The sequence below is a fragment of the Macaca fascicularis genome, chromosome 1 (genome assembly GCF_037993035.2).
Source record: "Macaca fascicularis isolate 582-1 chromosome 1, T2T-MFA8v1.1".
NCBI lineage: Eukaryota > Metazoa > Chordata > Mammalia > Primates > Cercopithecidae > Macaca > Macaca fascicularis.
This window is the reverse complement of record NC_088375.1, coordinates 72,237,649-72,258,776: the sequence shown is the minus strand read 5'-3', so window position 1 is coordinate 72,258,776 and position 21,128 is coordinate 72,237,649. Positions and strand designations below refer to the sequence as shown.

Below are 21,128 nucleotides of genomic sequence, written 5' to 3'. Positions count from 1 at the left end.
GGAATTTCCCATTCTAATTTTTAGGTTTAATAAGCTCTGACATTCTAGGACATACATCATTGTGGATATAGATACTGACAGCAAAAAAAAACTGGAATTGAAGAGTTGCAGATTGCACTCTCAAAGAAGGGTGGGGTGTCTTACAACAAAGCATTCCTGGCGTGACTAGACAAAGCTCATTTGAGAGTAAACCAGAGTCAGGTATTCTGATGGAATTGATTATGCAAACTGGACCAGGAAGAGTCCTTTATTTTATGCCCAGTTGGTGGTACTTTACATTTTAAAGAATTTGTCATTTTACTTACAGGAAGAATTTTTCCTACTGCCTTTTAATAATGAAGGGAAAAACTGTTGCTTTCCGTTTATCTAGTGAAACCCAGGTTCTATTTTGGAAGGACAAAGGAGTTAGTTTGGAGGGAAAATTCTGACCCTTTTTTTCTTGTAATGTAAAAAAGTGAGCACTGTTACCTGTTTTACCAGGTTACTTTAAAAAGTATCACTTAATAATTTTTTTTATTTTACAAACCCCAGCTTATTATTATGGAAATTTTAGGCACATACAAAGCTGTAGAGAATGGTGAGACCCCTGACATACCTGTCTCCCACCTTCAAGGGCTGTCAACTCATAGTGGTGCCTCATCTGCACCCCCACCCAGTTCCCAAACCCCTGTGATTTTAAAAGCAAATCCCAGACAACATTATTATATCCATAAGTATTCAAGATGTACTTCGAATGCCTTCAGAAGAAAGTTTTGCTAAGGTCAAAAATGAAAACTTCCCTGTTCTAAGTTGCTTCCTGTGGGAAAATTATGCCTCTCTGGAAATCTCAAGACAGTAATCCTTAAAGCAGGGGGTGGAGAAATGATCTTTTAAAACAATAACTGGGGGAGCTTTTTCAGACTAACTTGTCCTCCTAGAAGATTGCCTCTTGAAGCCACCCCCTTACCCCAAGAGTTCACAGTGTTAGGGATGTACAAGATAGAGAACCACCTATCTGGTGAAAGTGCTTCCGGGTTATGGAGGCTTTTTAACCACCATGGATGGGACTTACTTAAAAATGTATTTATTTTCTTCCTTCTTAAACAGATTATGCTGGATACTATTTAATTGTTCCTATTTACTACAGGGCATTTTGGACACTGATTTGTATGCTTTGGAGTGTGTATTTTAATCATTTACGTGTCACCTACCTTGTTGCCATTTTTTATCCCATGTCAATGTGCTTGTCTGTAATAACAGCCCCTTGTCTCTTTGAAATCTGTTAAGGGCTAGAAGCAAGGTCAAGGAACTTGTAAAGAACTGTACTTAAAGTTAGAGTAAACGAACTGAGGGTGTTCTTTTGTATGATGTTGGAATTAAGAATTTGGTGATATTTAACTGCTCAAAGGATGTTTTGGCTGCATTTCTTGGTTTTTGGCTGTGTTCTGCATAGATCAGGTTGCTGTGTAGCCACGTTTCATATAGGTGAGGTATTACTGTAATGAGTTATAACACAGCAGGAATCTTTCTTTTCCAATTTCACATACAGCTTTAGAAAGGCTTGAAAGGTCATTTACATGGTTAGTGCGTAAGAAAGATGGAAAATGTGTTTTAGGACAAGTTTCCATCTCACCACTGACTAAATGTGAGTTAGGAGGGAAATAATGGAATCTTAAAATGTGCTTTTTAAAGTCTTTGTTGTTGATGTTATTTTCATTAGCAACTAAAGTTAGGGGCTTGTGTTTTAAACCTTGCGGAAAAAGCTTTACTTGGCTAAAAATAATTTGATGTATGGATATGATTTGGGTACTGTACAGCTCTAAAACTGATTGATAGAAAAAACTAATAATATCATTTGCACCGCACAAAACTAATTTCCTTTCTGCCTTCCTTTAAAGGAAAATAAGAGTAGACATTTTCAATATTCTTTCGCATCCCCTCCCACCTCATCACTTTTTTTAGCCTTTCCTTAGGAAAATGACCTAGTACTATCAAAACTGAGCTGTGCCGTATGCAGGTTATACACAGCACAGACTAGCTGCATCAGTTTTTCCTTTCTTACACCCTCAACAAGGTTACATAGGTCTGTGAAATGTCCTTGGGAGTTGTAATAATATGGAATGCTGGAGAAATTCCAAAGACTGTTGGTAAATATAGGATGTAATTGAATAGCAGTTAGCTTCTTTTGGCAAGTTCAGAACTTACCTTTAAGAAAAAAATAAAGAGTTAAGTATACATAGTATAGCATGGAGACTAAAAAGAAAGTGCGGTGACCATGTTTAGGATTTGGATTTGAACTACTGTCTTTCATTTGCCTGTGCAGGTAATTCAATAAAACACTAAATAGACTGTGCAGGTAATTCAGTAAAGAGGAACATGCTGCATTTGGTTGATATTTGTGAAAGATCTCTCCTCTTCTTACCCATCATATTTAAAGATTTATTTGCTCTGCCAAATGACCTTTTCTAAATTGTGAGAAAGCTGTCTTTCTTTGCTTTGTGTTTTTAACTTTGAAGATTTTTTTTTTTAATTAAAAATGAGAGAACAAAATACTGGAAATGCACAGTTCATAGGTAAAGATGGAAACTTACACTTTAGAGTTTAGGAAGCTGATTGACTACTCAGAAGTGAATTTTAAAAGTGACTGAAGGTTTTCTCTATGTTCTCTTGCAATGTAGCCTATTCTATGTAAAAGACCTTTAAAATGTGATGTTTACAGAGCAAATATCCCAACAAATTGCTTTCAGCAAGCATGGGCACACTAAAACACTTTTTATCATCTCAGTAGTTCCATTGTATTTGTTGCAAGGAACTTGTCTGGATGTGCAATCTCTGTCTGTGAGAATACCCCAGTATAAGACAGATCGGGGGCTAGAAAAGGAAAACTTGGGTGGTGGGAATGTTCTTTTGGAAACCCAAGTTCAATTTTTTCCCCTGAAAAAGCATGAGTGAGTGGAATAACTTAACTCTCATCCTTTTTCTTTGTAGCTTAACCCTCTCTTAAGAACCCAAAACTCAAATCCATCTAAGGCTCCAGGTCACTGAGGTCATGCTGGAGACTCCTGCCCTGCCTTAGTGTCAAAAACCCAGTGATCTCAGGATTCATTCTTTCTTCGTAATGACTGTGTTAGTCTGTTCTTGCATGGCTATGAAGAAATACCTGACACTGGGTAACTTACAAGAAAAGAGGTTGAATTGGCTCATGCTTCTGCAGGCTCTACGGGAAGCATGGCACCAGCATCCGCTCTGCTTCTGGTGAGGGCCTCCTGGAGCTTTCAATCATGGTGGAAGGTGAAGGAGGGGAGCAGGTGTTGCATATGGCAGGAGAGGAGGGGGCAAGAGAGCGAGCGGGGTCGGGGGAGGTGCCAGACTTTACAACAACTAGATCTCAGAAGAACTCAGTATCCTGAGGATAGCACCAAGCCAGAAGGGAGCCACCCCTATGGCCTGGACACCTCTGACATCGGGGAATTACAATTCAACATGATATTTGCTGAGGACATGTATTCAAACCATATCAATGACAAACATTTATTTCACTTCCTGCCATGTATAAAGCTCCATGTTATGATTATAGAAGGCCACAAAGCTGACTCCAATACGGGTCTTTCCCTTCAGGACTCTGACTGGGGAGCTGAGACACACATGAGAGTGATCGTAGGATGAGAGACTCTGTGATACACCAGGAGCTGTAGAGACACGGCCTCATGCATTTTATAAGACCAAGGGAATTTCGTATTAATTTCCCCTGGGGATAAAAGGACAATCGCAACACTGGTTGGGATTGCCGTACACATGCTATTGGCTAGAATAAGAAATCTTCCCATCCAGGATGGGCTCTTCAGAGGACATTTAGTCCGAGATTTTCTCCTTTATGCTTCAGGTGTCTGAGTTTGTGGGATAACCAGGTAGCAGTGGTTGAACTAAGAAAATGCATGATTCAGCATTCTACTTGGTCATTGTTTCCATGGGATTGTCATAGCTTCATGTTAAACTCTGCTTTGCTGCCCCACCCCCTACCTTCATTTTTAACCTTTAAAAAGACTTTCTCTACAGTAGGTGGTGAAGTACTCAATTTCCTCTTTACACAACTCCTTGGCCATGCTTTGAGCAAACCTAGCATACTCTGAAACTATGAGAAGAGTAGGAAGTACACTTGCCCACACTTCCTGAGTGCTCACTAGAACTTTTTTCTCACTTCTCACAAATAGGTGGGGTAGGTATTAATTTCATAGGTGAGTAAACTGAGGCTAAAAGAGGATAAGTACTTTGCCATTCATTCTGCCCCTCTCTGGTTAAAGCCAGTACTTGCATGAAAGTTTGTGCGTGTTCCTCTCCCTAATAGTAAACCTTGGTTCTTAGAACCCCTCGGCTCAACTTCAGTCGAATGAGGATTTTTCCCTCTCTTTAGTCTTCAGCTTTCAGTTTCCAGTGGATTTACTGAGACAAAGACCCTGGAAGCTGAAGAGTTCAGAGAGTTTACTGCACTTTCCCTGTCATTCCCCCGTGCTTTGTATTCCGAATTACTTTCATCACGGAAGGGTAAAAATCTAAGTCTTTTTTTATTTTTATTTTTTAAATAGATTTAGGGGGTTCAAGTGCAGTTTTTTTGTTTGTTTGTTTTTTGAGATGGAATTTTGCTCTTCTCACCCAGGCTGGAGTGCAGTGGCACGATCTTGGTTCACTGAAACCTCTGCCTCCCGGATTCAAGTGATTCTCCTGCCTCAGTCTCCCGAGTAGCTGGGATTACAGGCGCCTGCCACCATGTCTGGCCAATTTTTATATATTTTTTTAGTAGAGATGGGGTTTCGCCATGTCGGCCCGGTTGGTCACTCAAGTGCAGTTTTTTTTTTTTTTTTTTTTGAGACAGAGTTTCACTCTCGTTGCCCAGGCTGGAGTGTAGTGGCACAATCTCGGCTCACTGCAACCTCTGCCTCCCGGGTTCAGGTGACTCTCCTGCCTCAGCCTCCTGAGTAGCTGGGAATACAGGCATCCGCCACCACACCTGGCTACTTTTTTGTATTTTTAGTAGAGACAGGGTTTTACCAGGTTAGCCAGGCTGGTCCTGAACTCCTGACCTCAAGTGATCACTCGTCCCGGCCTGCCAAAGTGTTGGGATTACAGGGCTGAGCCACCGTGCCCGGCCAAGTGCAGTTTTTTTACATGGCTGTATTGCATAATGGTGAAGTCTGGGCTTTTAGTATAACCATCACCCCAATAGTGTCCCAGGTTACTTTCTTTATAAGATGCTCTTAGGAAAAAGAGGGTTAGAAGATTGTTTTGAAATTAGAAAAAAATCAACAGTATTGAAAAAAATTAGGAGTCAGCATTGTTAGCTTTATGATCTATATTTTACTTAGAAATAGAGTCTTGCTCTGTTGCCCAGCTGGAGTGTGGTGGCATAATTATAGTTCACTGCAGCCTCAAATTCCTGGGCTCAAGTGATCCTCCTGCCTCAGCCTTCCAAGTAGCTGAGACTGCAGGTACACAAAACCATGTCCAGCTATTGTTTTTATTTTTATTTTGTAGGGTCAAAGTCTTGCTATTTTGCCCAGGCTGTTCTTGAAATCCTGGACTTAAGTGACCCTCCCACTTTGGCCTGCCATATTTGTATAGTTTCTTTAATTTCTATGACTGGGTCTCAGCAAGAGTTGCAACTTAATAGTATTTATTAGATATGTTCTTAAAGAATAGGTCAATAGAACTATTAAGTAGCTTATTTCTGTTTATTTTAAAAAATAGACTTGATTTTTGGGAGCACTTTTAAGTTCATGGCAAAATTGAAGGGAAGTCTTAAAGATTTCCCACATACCCCCGCCTTTCCCCGTGCTCCCCCACTATCACCATCCCCCACTAGAGTGGTTCCTTGGTTACAGTTATTGAACCTAAATTGGCACATCTCTAGCACCCTAAGTCGTAGTTTCCATTAGGGCTGACTCTTTGACTTTTTATTTTTAACGGACCTTTCTCTTAAAAAAGTAGAACTTACAGTAAATAGAATGAGGGCTCTATAAAGAGAAAGTTTTTATTAGGAAAATCTAAAGTGTCTAAACATGTGACATTCCTATGAGCATGTGGCATTTAGTTCCAGGTTTTATAATGTATATGTGATCAAACGAATATGATGGGGCCCCAGAGAGCCACATGGGGAAAGTTGGAAAGGTTCCAGGAGCCCGACTATTTAACAGAAAGGAGATGCTTAGAGTGGATTTCACATCAAGTCTACTTTATAGTAGATATTTTACTCCCTGTTCTAATGACAAAGCAGAGGTATTCCTATTGGGCATAAAATATAGCAGGGAGCTGAGTTACATTTGAGGTAGAGCTCTGTGCCTGTGTGGATGGGTAAAAGATGGAATTTTAACATATGTGCTATGGCTTTTTTGAGAACTTAAAAGTAGTGGATAAATTCACAGAGTAATAAAAATATTGAAATGAAAAGGACTAAGAGATCTTTTTCTCTAATCCTATTATTATAGATTAGTGTCAAGCAGATTGTTTACCTGGGATAATTTAGGTGTAGCCATTCCTAAAGGTAAGAGATGTCTTAAATGAGTGCCTGAAAGTTCTTTCCAGAAGCACAGCTCTGTGGCTCTGCAAGTCCTGGGTGAAAATGTCATGAACTTTTAATGCAAGTAAATGATGTGTGTGTTAGAGGTGAAAAAAAATGTGTTTCTAACTCTGAGGGAGTTTAGTGTCAAAATGTGCTGATATTTTTAACATAAGCTAGATTAGTATGTTAAAATAAGCACCAATGGCTGTGGGAATTCAGACAGAACAGACTACCTGTGATACTAAGGATCAGAGAAGTCCGTAGAAAGAGGCAGCATCGTTTAAATTCAGCAGTGATTAGGTGCGAGCACGTTTACTACCTGCACTAAGGATTGCCTTCTTTTTCACTTTTGATTATGAAAACTTGTAGGTATATACAAAACCTAAAAGAACAGTAGAGTGAATGTCTGTATACTCACAGTTAGATTCAACAACTGTTAACATTTTGTGTATTTGTTTTAACTTTGAATTTATAGATGTGCTTATGTGTGTATGGTGTATGTGTTGGTTTTCCTTTTCTTTTCTTTTTCTTTTTTTTTGGGGGGGGTGGATTTTTTGCTCTGTTGCTCAGGCTGGAATGCAATAGTGCCATCTCAGCTCACTGCAACCTCCGCCTCCTGGGTTCCAGCGATTCTCCTGCCTCAGCCTCCCGAGTAGCTGGGATCACAGGCACACACCACCATGACTGGCTAATTTTTGTATTTTTGGTAGAGACGGGGTTTCATCATGTTGGCCAGGCTGGTCTCAAGCTCTTGATCTCAGGTGATCCACCTGTCTTGGCCTCCCAAAGTGCTAGGATTACAGGCGTGAGCCACCGCACCCAGCTGTGTGTTGGTTTTTCAAAAAAACATTGGAAAGTAAGTTACAGGCATCATGACTTTTTTTATAAACCCTGATATATCCACTGGCATCTCTTAACACAATTCTGTCTATTCTCCTATATAATCACAATTCTATCAAAATCTGAAGAAAATTAATAAAAATACATTAATGTCATCTAATTTCTATTTTCTATTTCAAACTTTCCTAATTATCTGTATTTTTTACAGGTATTTTTTTTTTCCACACCTGGATTTAATCAGGGTTCACACGCTACATTTCGTTTTCATAATTCCTAAATCTCTTTTACTCTGAAGCAGCCTGTACTACCTCCCCCTCCCCATGCTCAATTTTTGTTTCATGACATTGACTTTTAAAAGGATCAGACCAGTTTTCTTATAACATTTTGTTGATACCATATCTTGCAAGTATTTTTGTCAACTGGAGATTTTAAAAGTCTTTTAGAAATCAAAATATGTATTTTCTAGGAGATATATTACCAGATTATCTGCTAGCCATGAATATAAGGCCATTGCTCCTGATACACCATTTTCAGTAGATAATGTACTTTAAAATAATCTTTATTTACAAAAATAATGTAAGACAGCTGTAAGATGCTAGAACAATACAAGGTTAGAAATAGAAATATACAAGGTTAGAAATAGAAATATACAAGGTTAGAATTCTATTTAATATCAAGTAGCTCTGAGATAATAATTTTGCCGAGCTTACATTCTTTCCTTTTTCTGTGTTTTTGTTTATCATAAAAATTGCAGTCATCTATACATGTTGTTTAAAGTTTGCTTTTTATTTCACTAGTTATGCATTGCGAATGATGTCCCATAGAATATGTAGTAGAGGTTGTTTTTGCTGGGAGCAGTGTGTACCAAGCCAGCCACATTCTTTCCTAGGTGTTTACAGTGAGACACACACCCAAATGTAAAGTGCCTGGCTCAGGATTAGAAATGTGGCTTGTGCCCACAGAGCAAATATTTTTCTCTGTTTGAGGCTCTCTGGTTAATGCAGGAATTGAATATTGGCCTCTTCTGTTCTGTGCTTTAATAAGTTGAGGGAAATTCATGAGTAGTAAACACCTAAGGGCTATATATTTGAATTTGGCTCCCCCCGCTGTTTTTCTTGGGGTCGGGGGTGGGTGGGTCATTTCATATTCTTTTCTGTACTTATCAAGAGATCAGACTGGCTTACCTTAGAGGTAAACATGATACTCTGCCAACATAAAGTGATTTAGAAATGTTAATATATTTTACCAAGCCAGAGTTTCTAGCATATGTATTTTAAGCCATCATAAAACATATACCTGTCATGTTAAGGAATGTGCCCACGGCAAGTATCAAAGACCTACAGTGGGAGGCTGGGGAGTGTGTTTTGCTGTGTTGCAGGGTTATACCCTGACAACCTCTGTGAGGCATGAGGACCGGCAGGGAGTGGTTTGTAAATATTGAAGCCATTTTATTTATTAATTTAAGAATTCCTACAAGTAGTAGCTATTCCTATTTGTACATCCAAGTGTCTTCGGGCTCAGGGGGTAATTCTGTGTCGGCAGATGGATGAAGAGTATAAATCCTGCCTGAATCTAGTTAACAAAACAATCAGATGAGCAAGAGATAGTCCGTTGGGCTTAATGGAGAACAGAACATTTGGACAGAAAAGCTTTCTGGACATTTCTGGCTTCTTTGAAAGACAAGTGTGATGAGCCTCCCAGCAAGATTGCTGGCTCAGGGTGGAGCAATAAGGCCACTTTTGTTGTTATTTTATTCTCGTGTTATCCATGGCAATAATGTCATCATTTTCATTTGGTGGGACATCAGGGTGTCAATAAGGCTTGTTACTATAATAGTAAGTTAAATTATCTGTGATTTGGTTACAGGATTTTGCATCAAGATTTTGTAAAGGGACAAGATGATAATGGGTGGTTCCCCACATCTGTCTAAATATTTGTTGAAAAAAGGACAGAGTTGTGATTTTTAAGTGCTTTGAAGAATTCATCTCTTTCCATTAAAAAAAAAATGGAAGTAGCTGACCAGGTGTGTTGGCTCACACTTGTAACCCCAGTACTTTGGGAGACCAAGGCGGGTGGATCACATGAGTTCAGGAGTTCAAGACCAGCCTGGCCAACATGGTGAAACCCCATCTCTACTAAAAATAATAATAAAAAAAATAGGTGTGGTGGCGGGTGCCTGTAATCCCAGCTACTTGGGAAGCTGAGGCAGGAGAATCTCTTGATCCTGGGAGGCGGAGGTTGCACTGAGCCAAGATTGCACCACTGCACTCCAGCTTGGGCAACAAGGTGAGACTCTGTCTCAAAAAAAAGAAAAAAAAAAAAAAGGAAGTAGCTGATTATATTAAATGCATATTCCCACCACTTTATCATTCATTCTAAGTAAATAATAAAGTGTTTACATCAGACATGAAAATAAAAGTAAATAATGTTAATAAAAGTAAAGAGGCAGTGTTGCAAAGAGTGAGGAGGAACAAGATCAAATTTTAAATTCAGTGAGGCACTTAAGCCATTAAACTTTACTTCTTTCCTCTGTAAAATAGACACCATAGGGTTGTTCATGAAGTTGGAATGAGACAATATATTTGGAAATTTAAAAAGCAAAACACTAGTGTTCAAGTTCCACTCCTAGTGGACTTTTTAATTTGTATTTTATTTTATTTTATTTTTTATTTGAGACGGAATCTTACTCTGTTGCCCGAGCTGGAGTGCAGTGGCATGATCATGGATCACTGCAGCCTTGGCCTCCCAGGCTCAAGAGAGCCTCCCATCTCAGCCTCCCAAGTAGCTGGGACTACAGGCACATGCCATCATGCCTGGCTAATTTTTTTTTTTTTTTTTTTTTGGTAGAGACAGGGTCTCATTGTGTTGTCCAGGCTGGTCTTGGACTCCAGGGCTTAAGTAACCCTTCGGCCTCAACCTCCCAAAATGCTGGGATTACAGGCGTGAGTCACCACGCCCAGCCTCCTAGCACTTTCTTGAGTGGACAGTATTGCATAGTGAAAAAAGCATGTGAACTGAAGTTATGTAGACATTGGTTTAAATTCTGGCTTTGCCATTTACACTGTGCACCTGTGAATGAATTCTTTAATCTCTTTGAACCTTCGTTTCTTCAACTGTAAAGTAGCTTTTATCGTATCACCCTTGTAAGATAAGGCATAGGGCATGGGCTCTGCCAAGACACTTAGGAGTTCCAGAACTTGCAGCTTATCAAATCTGGATGGTGATCTGTTGGCAGGGGGTGTGCTCTTCTGTGTGTGTGGAATATGGTACCATTGACAGGTCCCTTCTGGAGTATGACCGTGGTGTTTCTTTTGCATTTACAGCTATCTTCCAGAGGGCCACACTGGGCATGGACACCCTTTTCCCTACCTGGAGGAGCACAGGTGATAGTGTAATTTTCCAGTCACGAAACTGTTAAGGCCGTCTCAGGGGCGTGTGCGCCAGGATAGGAGGGCGGCGTCCGAGGACCACATAGCCATGCCTTTTGGTCTGAAGCTCCGCCGGACACGGCGCTACAACGTCCTGAGCAAGAACTGCTTTGTTACACGGATTCGCCTGCTGGACAGCAATGTTATCGAGTGCACGCTGTCGGTGGAAAGCACAGGGCAAGAATGCCTGGAGGCTGTGGCCCAGAGGCTGGAGCTGCGAGAGGTAAGGGGGGGGGGGGGGGGTGTCTGTGTGCGCATGCGCGCATGCGTGCGTGTTGGGTATGTGAAGGAGAACTCACCAAAGGGACCAGCCATCTGTTTCTTGGCATCTGTCATGTTTTTTGGCCTAAGCGACAATGTGTTTATAAGAATCCTGTTATTCTTAGCATGGCTGTGATCTTATCCGTCATTGGATGGGGAGATTCGTGCTGATGTGAACCACGCCTAGAGCTGCATGGCGTGGCAGGTTTCCTTTTATTTCAGCTGGGGAAGAGGTTTTGGGGGAGTTGAAAATGAGAGACTCTCCCTACCAAAGTCATTTTCTCTCTTTAAAACAACTGAGTGGGTAGCTGGTATTTTGGCATTCTGGCTGCACATTAAGGAGAAAAACTCCCACATACGGATGCATGCAGCTGCCTTTTTTTTTTTTTTTTTAGTTGTTTCTGTATTTTCCTCTAAAAAAAAAAAAACCCCCACCAAATAAAGAGAAAAAGCATTTAGAGTGAGCATGACCAGTGAGGCTTTTTGTGGGAGCCTGTAAAACAGAGGTTTTGTTCCTTTTAAGATTCCTCACAGCCCTCGTTGCCTTCATGCTGTCTGTGAAATGACTTTTAAGCAAAAGCAGGGCTGACCACTAAGAAAGTCATGCTATCATTCTTTAGAAGGGACTTTCAGAGCAGTTGTTTATGACAGCCAAGCCCTTCTTTTTTCAGTCGTGCAGACATTCAGGACAAGAGACTTTTGTGAGCAATCCACACTTCAGCATCTGTGTCTTGAGAGCTGTCTGACATATTGATCAGTGGGGAAGGTGGTCTGGTTGAGTGGCTGCCAGTACTGAATGACTGCAAGCTCCTGAGACTCAGACCTTCCTGAGGGCAAGGGAAAGCTGTATGTCATTGTCCTAGGTCCCTGGGCTCTTGGAGAGTCCAAGTGACAGCATTGCCCAGGACCTCGATGACAGAAGAGGGGTGGCAATCACTGTTGGAAGTGATCGCATGTGACCTCTCTCCACCTGCTTACAAAGGAGTTGGGGCCCAGGAGGATCTTCCTCTCCCCTTTCTTGCTCTGAAAGTCCCTTCTAAAGGCATCTTCCACAGGCTAGCTGTTTTTCTCTGAGAAACTTTCACCTGCAATGCATCTGTCTCCTGCTGTTCTTTGTGTTTATACTTTGGTTTCAGTGATCAGGTATTCCTTTTAGGTATATTTTTCTGTGCAGGAGACTGTCTTGGACAATGGAGGTATGTATTAGTAGCTTGGTAACTGCCACAGTAGAATAAATGTGTGAAATGTTCTCATCTTGTTGATTGGTAGCTGGCTGTCTTTTTCTCGTTGGTAACACATTAGGGTACACACATTTAAACACACATTTGCATATGTGCATGGGCATAAAGGAAAAACTTAAATGCTGGTTGGGGAAGAGACTTGTCTAAGTTCTTATAGAAAATTAGTATTTTTACTTTTAAGTACTTTCAGTCACTCAAATTAGAGCAACTAATTATTCCTCACATGCGTCCGGGGACAGTGTAGCATGGGTTAAGTAGTTACAAGTATAGGCATTGGAATTTGGTCTTGGGTTCAGCTTACTCTTCTGTCATTTATTAGCTGGGTGACAATGGAAAAGTTACCGAATCTTTCGAGGCATAAGTTTCCTACCTATAAAATGGGAATAATAATGCTGACTTCATAGGGCTGTTGCAAATATTAAAAGAGTTCCTGTATGGAAAATATATAGTGCTGCATTTAATAATTTATAATTGTTCAAATTTGAGAGTCTTAATAAACAACTTTTAAAAAACCCATTTTTTGTTAAAGAAAATATTGAACATCTTGTGCCAGACACTTTTTTAGAACTTGGTGAAATGAAGATAAATAAGGTACAATTTTACCTTCAAGACATGCACACAACAGTAGGGGAGTCCAGCCTTTAAATAAACAGTGAATATTGAATGTGGTCCGAGCTAAAATAGAATGCAGGGGTAGGCCCAAAAGGCGATGGCTGTCCTTAGTGTTGTGCAGTGCGCAGTCCAGCCCACTGAACACTGCAGTCTTGCTGGTGAGAGAGAAAGAGTTGATGGAAGATGAACAAAGCCTTCACTCTGAACCAAGACTTGAAGGATATGTTTGAATCCAGCAGGTAGAAAAGAAGGCCATATCGTCTTTAGTGTGGGGAACTGGATTATCAAAGATTCAAGGATGTGAAAGAGCAGCCAACATTTTGGGGGCTGAGAAGGCATCGCTCCAAATCACCAGGTCAAGCTAGAGTTTATAACGAATGGTGTGTGGAGATGTGTATGGTAATAATGGCTTTCAACAGACTATTGTTTTTCTCAGTGAGAAGGCAAAAGTCAACCCTGGGTCATCCCACAACTACCTTATCGCAAAGAATAAAGCAGTGCAGTGCCAAGTGTGTGTATAGTGTGATTGACATTCCGTTGCTGAGGTGGGGTTTGCGTTTAATACCGACTTTATTTTGACATGCCCTAATGGGTGCATCCGCATTCGACCAAATCACTTTCTTTTTGAATTTTGTGCTTTCCTTCCATGACAGACAACATTGAAGTTGTGGCCTTTTGTGAATCAATCCTCTAGATACTCCTGAATTAAAGGATCAGCTAGATTAATCTGATACTTTTCTTCCTTTGCACAAACACATCTTAAAGAAGAATGCATCCTCCACCCAAAAGCAGAAGTAAGAGGAGGTGAACAAGGGGTCTGATCCTCATACCTTGAATTTGTATTTGGGTCATTTTTCAAATAGAGCCAATGCTGCTTTCGAGGAGAAGGTGACAACCAATCTAAGATATAAGAAAAAGTTTAGTCTTTTTTTTTGGGAGGGGTGTTGGGGCCTAACTCTGTTGCACAAGATGGAGTGCAGTGGCATGATCATGGCTCATTCAGCCTCCACCTCCTGGCTCAAGTGATCTTCCTGCCTTGGTCTCCCAAAGTGCTGGGATTACAGGTGTGAGCCACACACCCAGCCAAAATGTATTAAATCTTTTTTTTTTTTTTTTTTCAATTGAGATAGGGTCTTGCTCTATTGCCCAGACTGGAGTGCAGTGGTACGATCATGACTTACTACAGCTTCAAGCTCATGGGCTCAAGTGATCCTCCCACCTCAGCCTCCCAAGTGGCTGAGACTACAGGCACATGCCACCATGCCCAGCAAATTTTTAATTTTTTTTGTACGGATGGGATCTCACTCTATTGCCCAGGCTGGTCTCAAACTCCTGGGCTCAAACGATCCTCCCGCCTCAGCCTCCCAAAGTGCTGGGATTATGGATGTGAGACACTGTGCCCAGGTCAATATGTTTAGCCTTTATGAAGACTTAGAAACTAGATTATGGTGGATATTTGGCTTTGCCATTAGAAGTAGTTTGGGTATATCATAAATTTTGTAATAGCTTTATATTAGGAAAGGATGTATGGTAGATTAAAATTTTTTTGATTAAATTTTTTATTTACATTAATTGTTTTGCCACTATATTTTATTAGATCATTTTTAATAGACTTTATTTTTAGTTTTAAGACTTTGATTTCTTAGAGCACTTTTAGATTCACAGTAAAATTGAGAGGAAGGTACAGAGAATTTCCATATACCCCTGGCCCCATGCATGTACATCCTCCTCCACTATCAACATCACTCCTAGAGTGGCACATTTGTTATGATTATTGAACCTACATTGACACATCATTATCACCCAGAGTCCAGAGTTTACATTAGGGCTTATTTTTGGTATTGTACATTCTATAGATTTGGACAAATGTGATATGCTCCTATTTAACATGGCATTCAGAAGGGCCCAAGCCTGGTTCCTATTGTCAGCAAACAGTCATGTCTGGGAAAGCTGAATGTGATAGGGTCCCTGCTCCCAGAAACCAGATAGAGTCTTTGCTCCTAGAGTTTAGAGAACAGGACAAACAAGAAACAAGGCAAAGGGAATGGCTTGTGCTGAGGTACAGAAACAGGAAAGAACATGGAATTTTCAGGGAAAGGCGAAATTCAGTTTGCACTGATGTGTGTGTGTGTGTGTGTGTGTGTGTTGGAATTTTCTGGGAGAGGCAGAGTTCAGCTTGCACTGATCTGTGTGTGTGGCAGGGGGGAGGGTATTTTCAGGGAAAGGCAGAGTTCAGTTTGTTCGCACTGGTGTGTGTGTTGTGTGTGTGGTGTGTGTGTGTGTGTGTGTGTGTGAAAGGGGTCATGAAGGGAAGAGGGTACAGGAGGAAGGGCAGGACGGAGTCTGCTTTTGCAGGGTTTGCTGTGTCTGCCTAGGGAGTTTTAACTAGATCTATAGGACAGTATTTCTAAAATAAGTTACAAAGGGTAATTACCACCTTTTGATTGTATGTACTCTGCTGAGCAGTTTCCATATATCAGCTCGTGTAGTCCTCATAACGAGTCTGTGATGCATCCCTACCCTTGTTGTTGCTATCTTACAGATGGGGAGGCTACAGCATAGGGTGACCTGCCCACAGTCACTGGGCTGGCAAGTTGTGAGGCCGGTTCAAACCCTGGCAGGCTGACACCACTGTTCCAGTTCCCGGGGATGTGTAGTAGGGGAACAGGGAGCATGGTAAAATGCTTTGGGAAATACTCTCTCCTCAATTCTATAGTAAAAGAAAGAAAATGGTGGTCCAGTAAGTGTTTCACGGTTGTCTTAGCCTTCCAGAAAATGCTCTTTTGAACTATGTGGGGAATAAAACACTGCTGTGGAGTATAAGTCATCAGAGGACTCCAAGGAGGAGCATGACATGGTTACCTTGCATGTTAGGTAAAGAACTCAGTAGTAGGAAAGAGTGGGGTTCGGCCAGACACAGTGGCTCACTCCTGTAATCCCAGCACTTTGGGAGGCGGAGGCAGGTGGATCACAAGGTCAGGAGATCGAGACCATCCTGGCCAACATGGTGAAACCCTGTCTCACCTAAAATACAAAACTTAGCTGGGCGTGGTGGCACATGCCTGTAATCCCAGCTACTCGGGAGGCTGAGGCAGGAGAATCGCTTGAACCAAGGAGTTGGAGGTTGCAGTGAACCAAGATTGCGCCACTGCACTCTAGCCCGGTGACAGAGTGAGACACTGTCTCAACAAAAAAAGGAAAGAAAGAAAAGAGTGGGGATCAGCTGGGTGCGATGGCTCACGCCTGTAATCCCAGCACTTTGGGAGACTGAGGTGGGCAGATCGCCCGAGGTGAGGAGTTCGAGACCAGCCTGACCAACGTAGTGAAACCCCATCTCTACTAAAAATACAAAAATTACCCAGGCATGGTGGCATGCGCCTGTAATCCCAGCCACTCAAGAGGCTGAGGCATGAGAATCACTTGAATCTGGGAGGTGGAAGTTGCAGTGAGGCGAGATTGAGATTGCGCCATTGCACTCCAGCCTGGGTGACACAGCAAGACTCTGTCTCAAAAGAAAGAAGAAAAGAGTGGGGATCAGAAGGGAGGGACAGGAGGAACAGAGATGCCGGTGAGCACAATTGTAAACCTGGCAAGAGGTCATGAGGTGAACTGGTTAGGAAAAATGTGTTTTCAGTTGTTTTAAAAATGAAGAAAAAATCAGGGATAAGTTGCTGCTTGGGAGCTCTATTAACAAAGACATGCCCAAGATATAGGAAGCTCAGAAAATCAGAATTCTATTAATGTCATTATAATATATCTGGATCAGTGGGTTTAGCCCTTTTCTCCAAATCTTCAGTGGAACATGGATGTGTAAATGGAGCTGGGTCTTTTACAGAGGAGATGGGATATCTGGAGCCCTATCTCAGTTTGAAAATAACTAGCCTAGGTTAAGGGAAAAAGAGCTAAAACAATGGTGCCTTATGACTAATTATCACAGTTTAAAAAAGAAGTACATGGAAACACAGCAGAGTTTAGTGGCTAGGAATGTCAGCTTGGACCAAACTGCTTGAGTTTGAATCCTGGTTCTTCCATTTACTAGCTATGTAAACTTAGATAGCTACTGAAGTACCCTGTGCCTCAGTTTTCTCATCTGTAAAATGGAAATGGTAATAGTAGCCAGCTCTACAAATTGTTGGGAGGATTCAAAGAGTTAGTTTTTCATAGTTGCCTCAGTATCGCAGTTGCCTAGCATAGGGAGCACTCAATATGGCTGCTTTCTTTGCAAGACACCACACAAGCTATCCAGCCTCTGCCATGACACTTCCAGAAACTGGGCTGTCACCCTTTTGTAAGTCTGCTTGTTCCATTGTTAGATGACTTTAATTATTAGAAACTGGGGCCAGGCGTGGTAGCTCACAACTATAGTCCTGATACTGGGAGGCCAAGATGGAGGGTCACATGAGCTCAGGGGTTCAAGACCAGCCTGGGCAACATAGTGAGATCCATCTCTACAAAAAAAAAAAAAAAAAAAAAAAAAAATTAGCCAAGCATGGTGATGCATGCCTGTAGTCCCAGCTACTTGGGAGTCTGAGGCAGGAGGATCCCTTGAGCCTGGGAGAACGAGGCTGCAATGAGCTATTAACATACCACTGCACTCCAGTCTGGGTGACAGAGCACATCTCAATCTCTTTCTCGATATAGATATAGATAGATATAGATACAGATACAGATAGATATATATGAAACTGTGATCTTATGTTGAATTAAAATAGCAAAGTCTTTCAGTTCCTCAAATAGCTAGGATTAATTTAAGGTTGTGCTGTCCAATATGGTAGCCACATGTGGTTATGGAACACGTGAAATGTGGCTATTTTGAACTGAAATGCGTGGTAAGTGTGAAAACACATCAGAGTTTGAAGACATAGTATGAGAAAACTAAAATACTCATTAATTATATTTATGTACAGGTTGCAATGATATTTTGACATGTTTCAAATAATATTTATTAAAAGTAAGTTCACTTTTTGGTACTTTTAAAATGTGGCTTCTAGAAGATTTAAAATTAAATATGTAGCTCACATTTTATTTCTGCTAAACAGTGCTATTCTGAGAAAGGCAAAGGGGGCATTTAATGGTAATAGTGAGTGTAAACATTCTAATAAAATGTAAAAATATGCTAGACTAACCTTGGCTCTACTTTTAACAAGTGGAAGAAGGGTAAATGATATAACAAAGGCACCTGAGATACCCTTCGCTTCACTGGTAAAACCTATTTGTGGTAGGGAACTGCTGTGGGGAAATCCAGCGCTCTGGAGAATGGTGACTTTCATAACTCTCGGCTGTCTCCTAAGGCTAAGCTTAAGAGCCTTGGTTTTTAAAAGAGCATAAAAAAGTTTTAAAAACCAAACTATAATCATTTCAAAGAGTAAGTCCTTATCCTCTAATTTATCCCTTTTTTCTTTTGCAAATTTATATTTCGATCTTTACTAAAAGCAGTTTTACCCAAAGCTATCACTACAGTAGAAATTTTCCACATTTTGCTATTTTCATAATGACTAGAGATTATAAAGATTAAGAAATTTAACTTGCATTTCCTATTATCACATAAAAGTTAACTTACATGAAGAAGATTTCTGTGGTTTGATTTCATGCTAATCTTTTGGCAATTAATAATTTATGTGGGATTTGGGGGGTACTCAATTAAATGGAACACATCATGCCCTGGCAGATAATAGTGGAATTCTGCTGTATTTTATAGCTTGTTTAATCACATCAGTATATATGTGTATTTGCAAAGGATTAAACTAATCAATACTGATTAAGAATCAACTGAAGAGTAGACTGCTGGGGGAGATTTCTCATGTTTAAGTTTTGTATTGCTTTTTGTCTTTGTAAAAATGACAATGTGAAACATTATTAGCTTAATGTCAGCCCTAGAATGTAATGGCACTGGCATCTCCATTTTCTAGGTATAGAGATTGTACGTGAACTATTCGCCAGTCTTAACTTGTATGTCTTCATCTTTCTGTGTATTCTAGGTGAGTTGTGCAGTCTCAGAAGAGTAGTTTTTCTTGGCTATGGGACTCTCTTCTTGGGTCTGTGTTATTCTGCGGTTTCTTTTCCTGTACTTTTACAAAGAGATTGGCTAGGAAAATGAAGAGGGTGCAGTTGTTAATTATAGATGTGTCAGTTATAGAAATCTCAGACCTACCCAGAGTAGAGGTTGATTAAGCACAAGTTCTTTTCCACTGTTATCCAGCTGATGTACGGTGGCTTATTTTCCAAAGCCATTGGAATGTAATTGCATGAAGTGCCATTTCAGAGTCTGCTTATAGTCATCTTTTGAAGTATTTTCCATGCCTCAGTGAAACTGTTCGTGCTTGTATGATATGTAATTCATATATTTTATGTGGAAGCACACCAACTGTTTCTTAATTTACAGCTGAAATACTGGGTAAGATAGTCAACCTATTAAAACTTAATGCAAGATACTTTAAACTTTTGCTTCTGGATGAGTAACTCTTCAGAATACTTGAGATAAGATCATGGCTTTAATCCTTGGTAATTGCCAAGACTGCATCTAAACCTCTTAAAAATAGCATTAAAGTCTGTGCCATTGGTCACAAAACTGGAAAAACAAAACCCTCAAAAAATATTTCCCTTTTAATAACTAATGTGGGGGATTATACCATCTCTATACAAATAAATGAACAAGCAAATCAAAAGTATCCCAAAGTATTTTTTAATAGACTTTCTTTCTTTAGAGCAGTTTTAGGTTCACAGCAAGGTTGAGCAGAAGGTATAGAGAGTTCCCATATGCCCCCTGTCCCCAAAACTACTTTTAAGGGCCCTTAGTCTCAGAATCTTTCCATAATACCAAAAGGTGGACATTTTGACACTATAGTATCCACATACCAATCTGCCACTGAAGAAACTAGCCGATTTTTTAGTATGTACTTAAATGTATGTTTCCTGTGTTAAAATGCAATTCCCCAAACCAAATAAATGAGGAAGCTGCTCACATAAAAATGACATTTTAGTGCGGCTTTACTTGGTTTCATTGTAGTGCATTTTTTGTAACTGGTTCAGAGATGTGGTTCCTGTCCCTGAGGACTGGTTCTTCTGTCTTCTTTTCTCATCATTGCAGTAAACTTATTGCAGAACTCATGGCACCAGAGCTGTGTGTTCTAGTTTTCTTAAGAAAACTAGAGCAATAAAATGGGGATTCATACCTCTCCCAGAGGAGGTATCATGAGGATTAAACGAGCCTGGCTTACTCTTTGTGCCTGAGATATAAACAGAACACATATTTCAGGCATTTACTCAGGTAATATGGTGGGATCCTCTTTGAGTCATGGAGAAGGTGGTTTCTGTTTGCAATCATCCACCATGCTTTCTTCAACCATGTGGCAATGTTTAGCAGCTAAGCTCAGCTTTCAAAATTGAGCTAGAGTTTAAATTGGCAAGTGAACCACGAACCAGCCTGGTGGGGTCTCAGCTGGGCTTGACAGGATTAGTAGTTCCTTGGATAATACACAGGAAGTTGATTGGTGCACATGCTAGTTGAAATGAGAGCCTAGGCTGTGATTCCATTTCCTGTGAGGCACTGTGTAGACGTGGGAGAATAAACGTGTGCTGTATTGTACTTTTGAGGCAGGGTCTTTCTACTCCAGAGTAGGCAGATAGCTAGAGGAAGAACGGGAGGAGAAGGGTGGGAATGCAAAAAGTTACTTTGGGCATAGCTTCAAAAGTTAGGGTGGGGATGGGGATCTCAGAAATGGACTGTTCTTCTTGTTAGAGGACCAAATTTGACAGTTTTAAAGTTAGGATGTTCTGGCTGTGAGTATGTACAAACTCTGTCCTTCAGATTACCTGTCTCCCCCAATTCTGCCCTGCACTGGACACCCCATTTCTTCAGTAGTTATGTAATTATTTCACTGGATAATTACCTGGTGAGTCACTCTGAAATATTCTGTGTCCTCTGAAAGGTGCTGTACCACAGCAGTGATGAATTTATGCCATGAATTAGGTTTTTCCATTAGAAGCGGTTTACTTTGTTATTTAGAGCTCTGGCTCAAGATTATTGCCTTACTGTTGTTTCTCTTGTACCTCATCATCCTCCTTCTCAACATACCCGTATGCGTGTATGTACAGGAGTATGTGTATGTGCAGCTGCAGTGTGCATTTTGTGTGTGTTGTGTGTGTGCACATACATGTTCGTGTGTGTGTACTCCATGGAATATTCTTTCTCTGAGGGTTTTCTGGGGTGGAGGT

At 40.7% G+C, this 21,128-nt stretch overlaps 1 protein-coding gene across 3 annotated transcripts in view; it reads left to right on the top strand.

Moving 5' to 3' along the window:
• Positions 1-21,128, top strand: part of PTPN14 (protein tyrosine phosphatase non-receptor type 14) — a 197,990-nt gene that overhangs the window by 75,651 nt on the left and 101,211 nt on the right. For all 3 annotated transcript variants that reach the window (XM_065541676.2, XM_065541678.2, XM_065541683.2), the window contains one exon: positions 10,696-11,023. In XM_065541676.2, coding sequence (XP_065397748.1) covers positions 10,850-11,023 — 174 coding nt within the window. In that variant the 5' untranslated portion in view covers positions 10,696-10,849. The remainder of the gene's footprint in view (positions 1-10,695; positions 11,024-21,128) is intronic.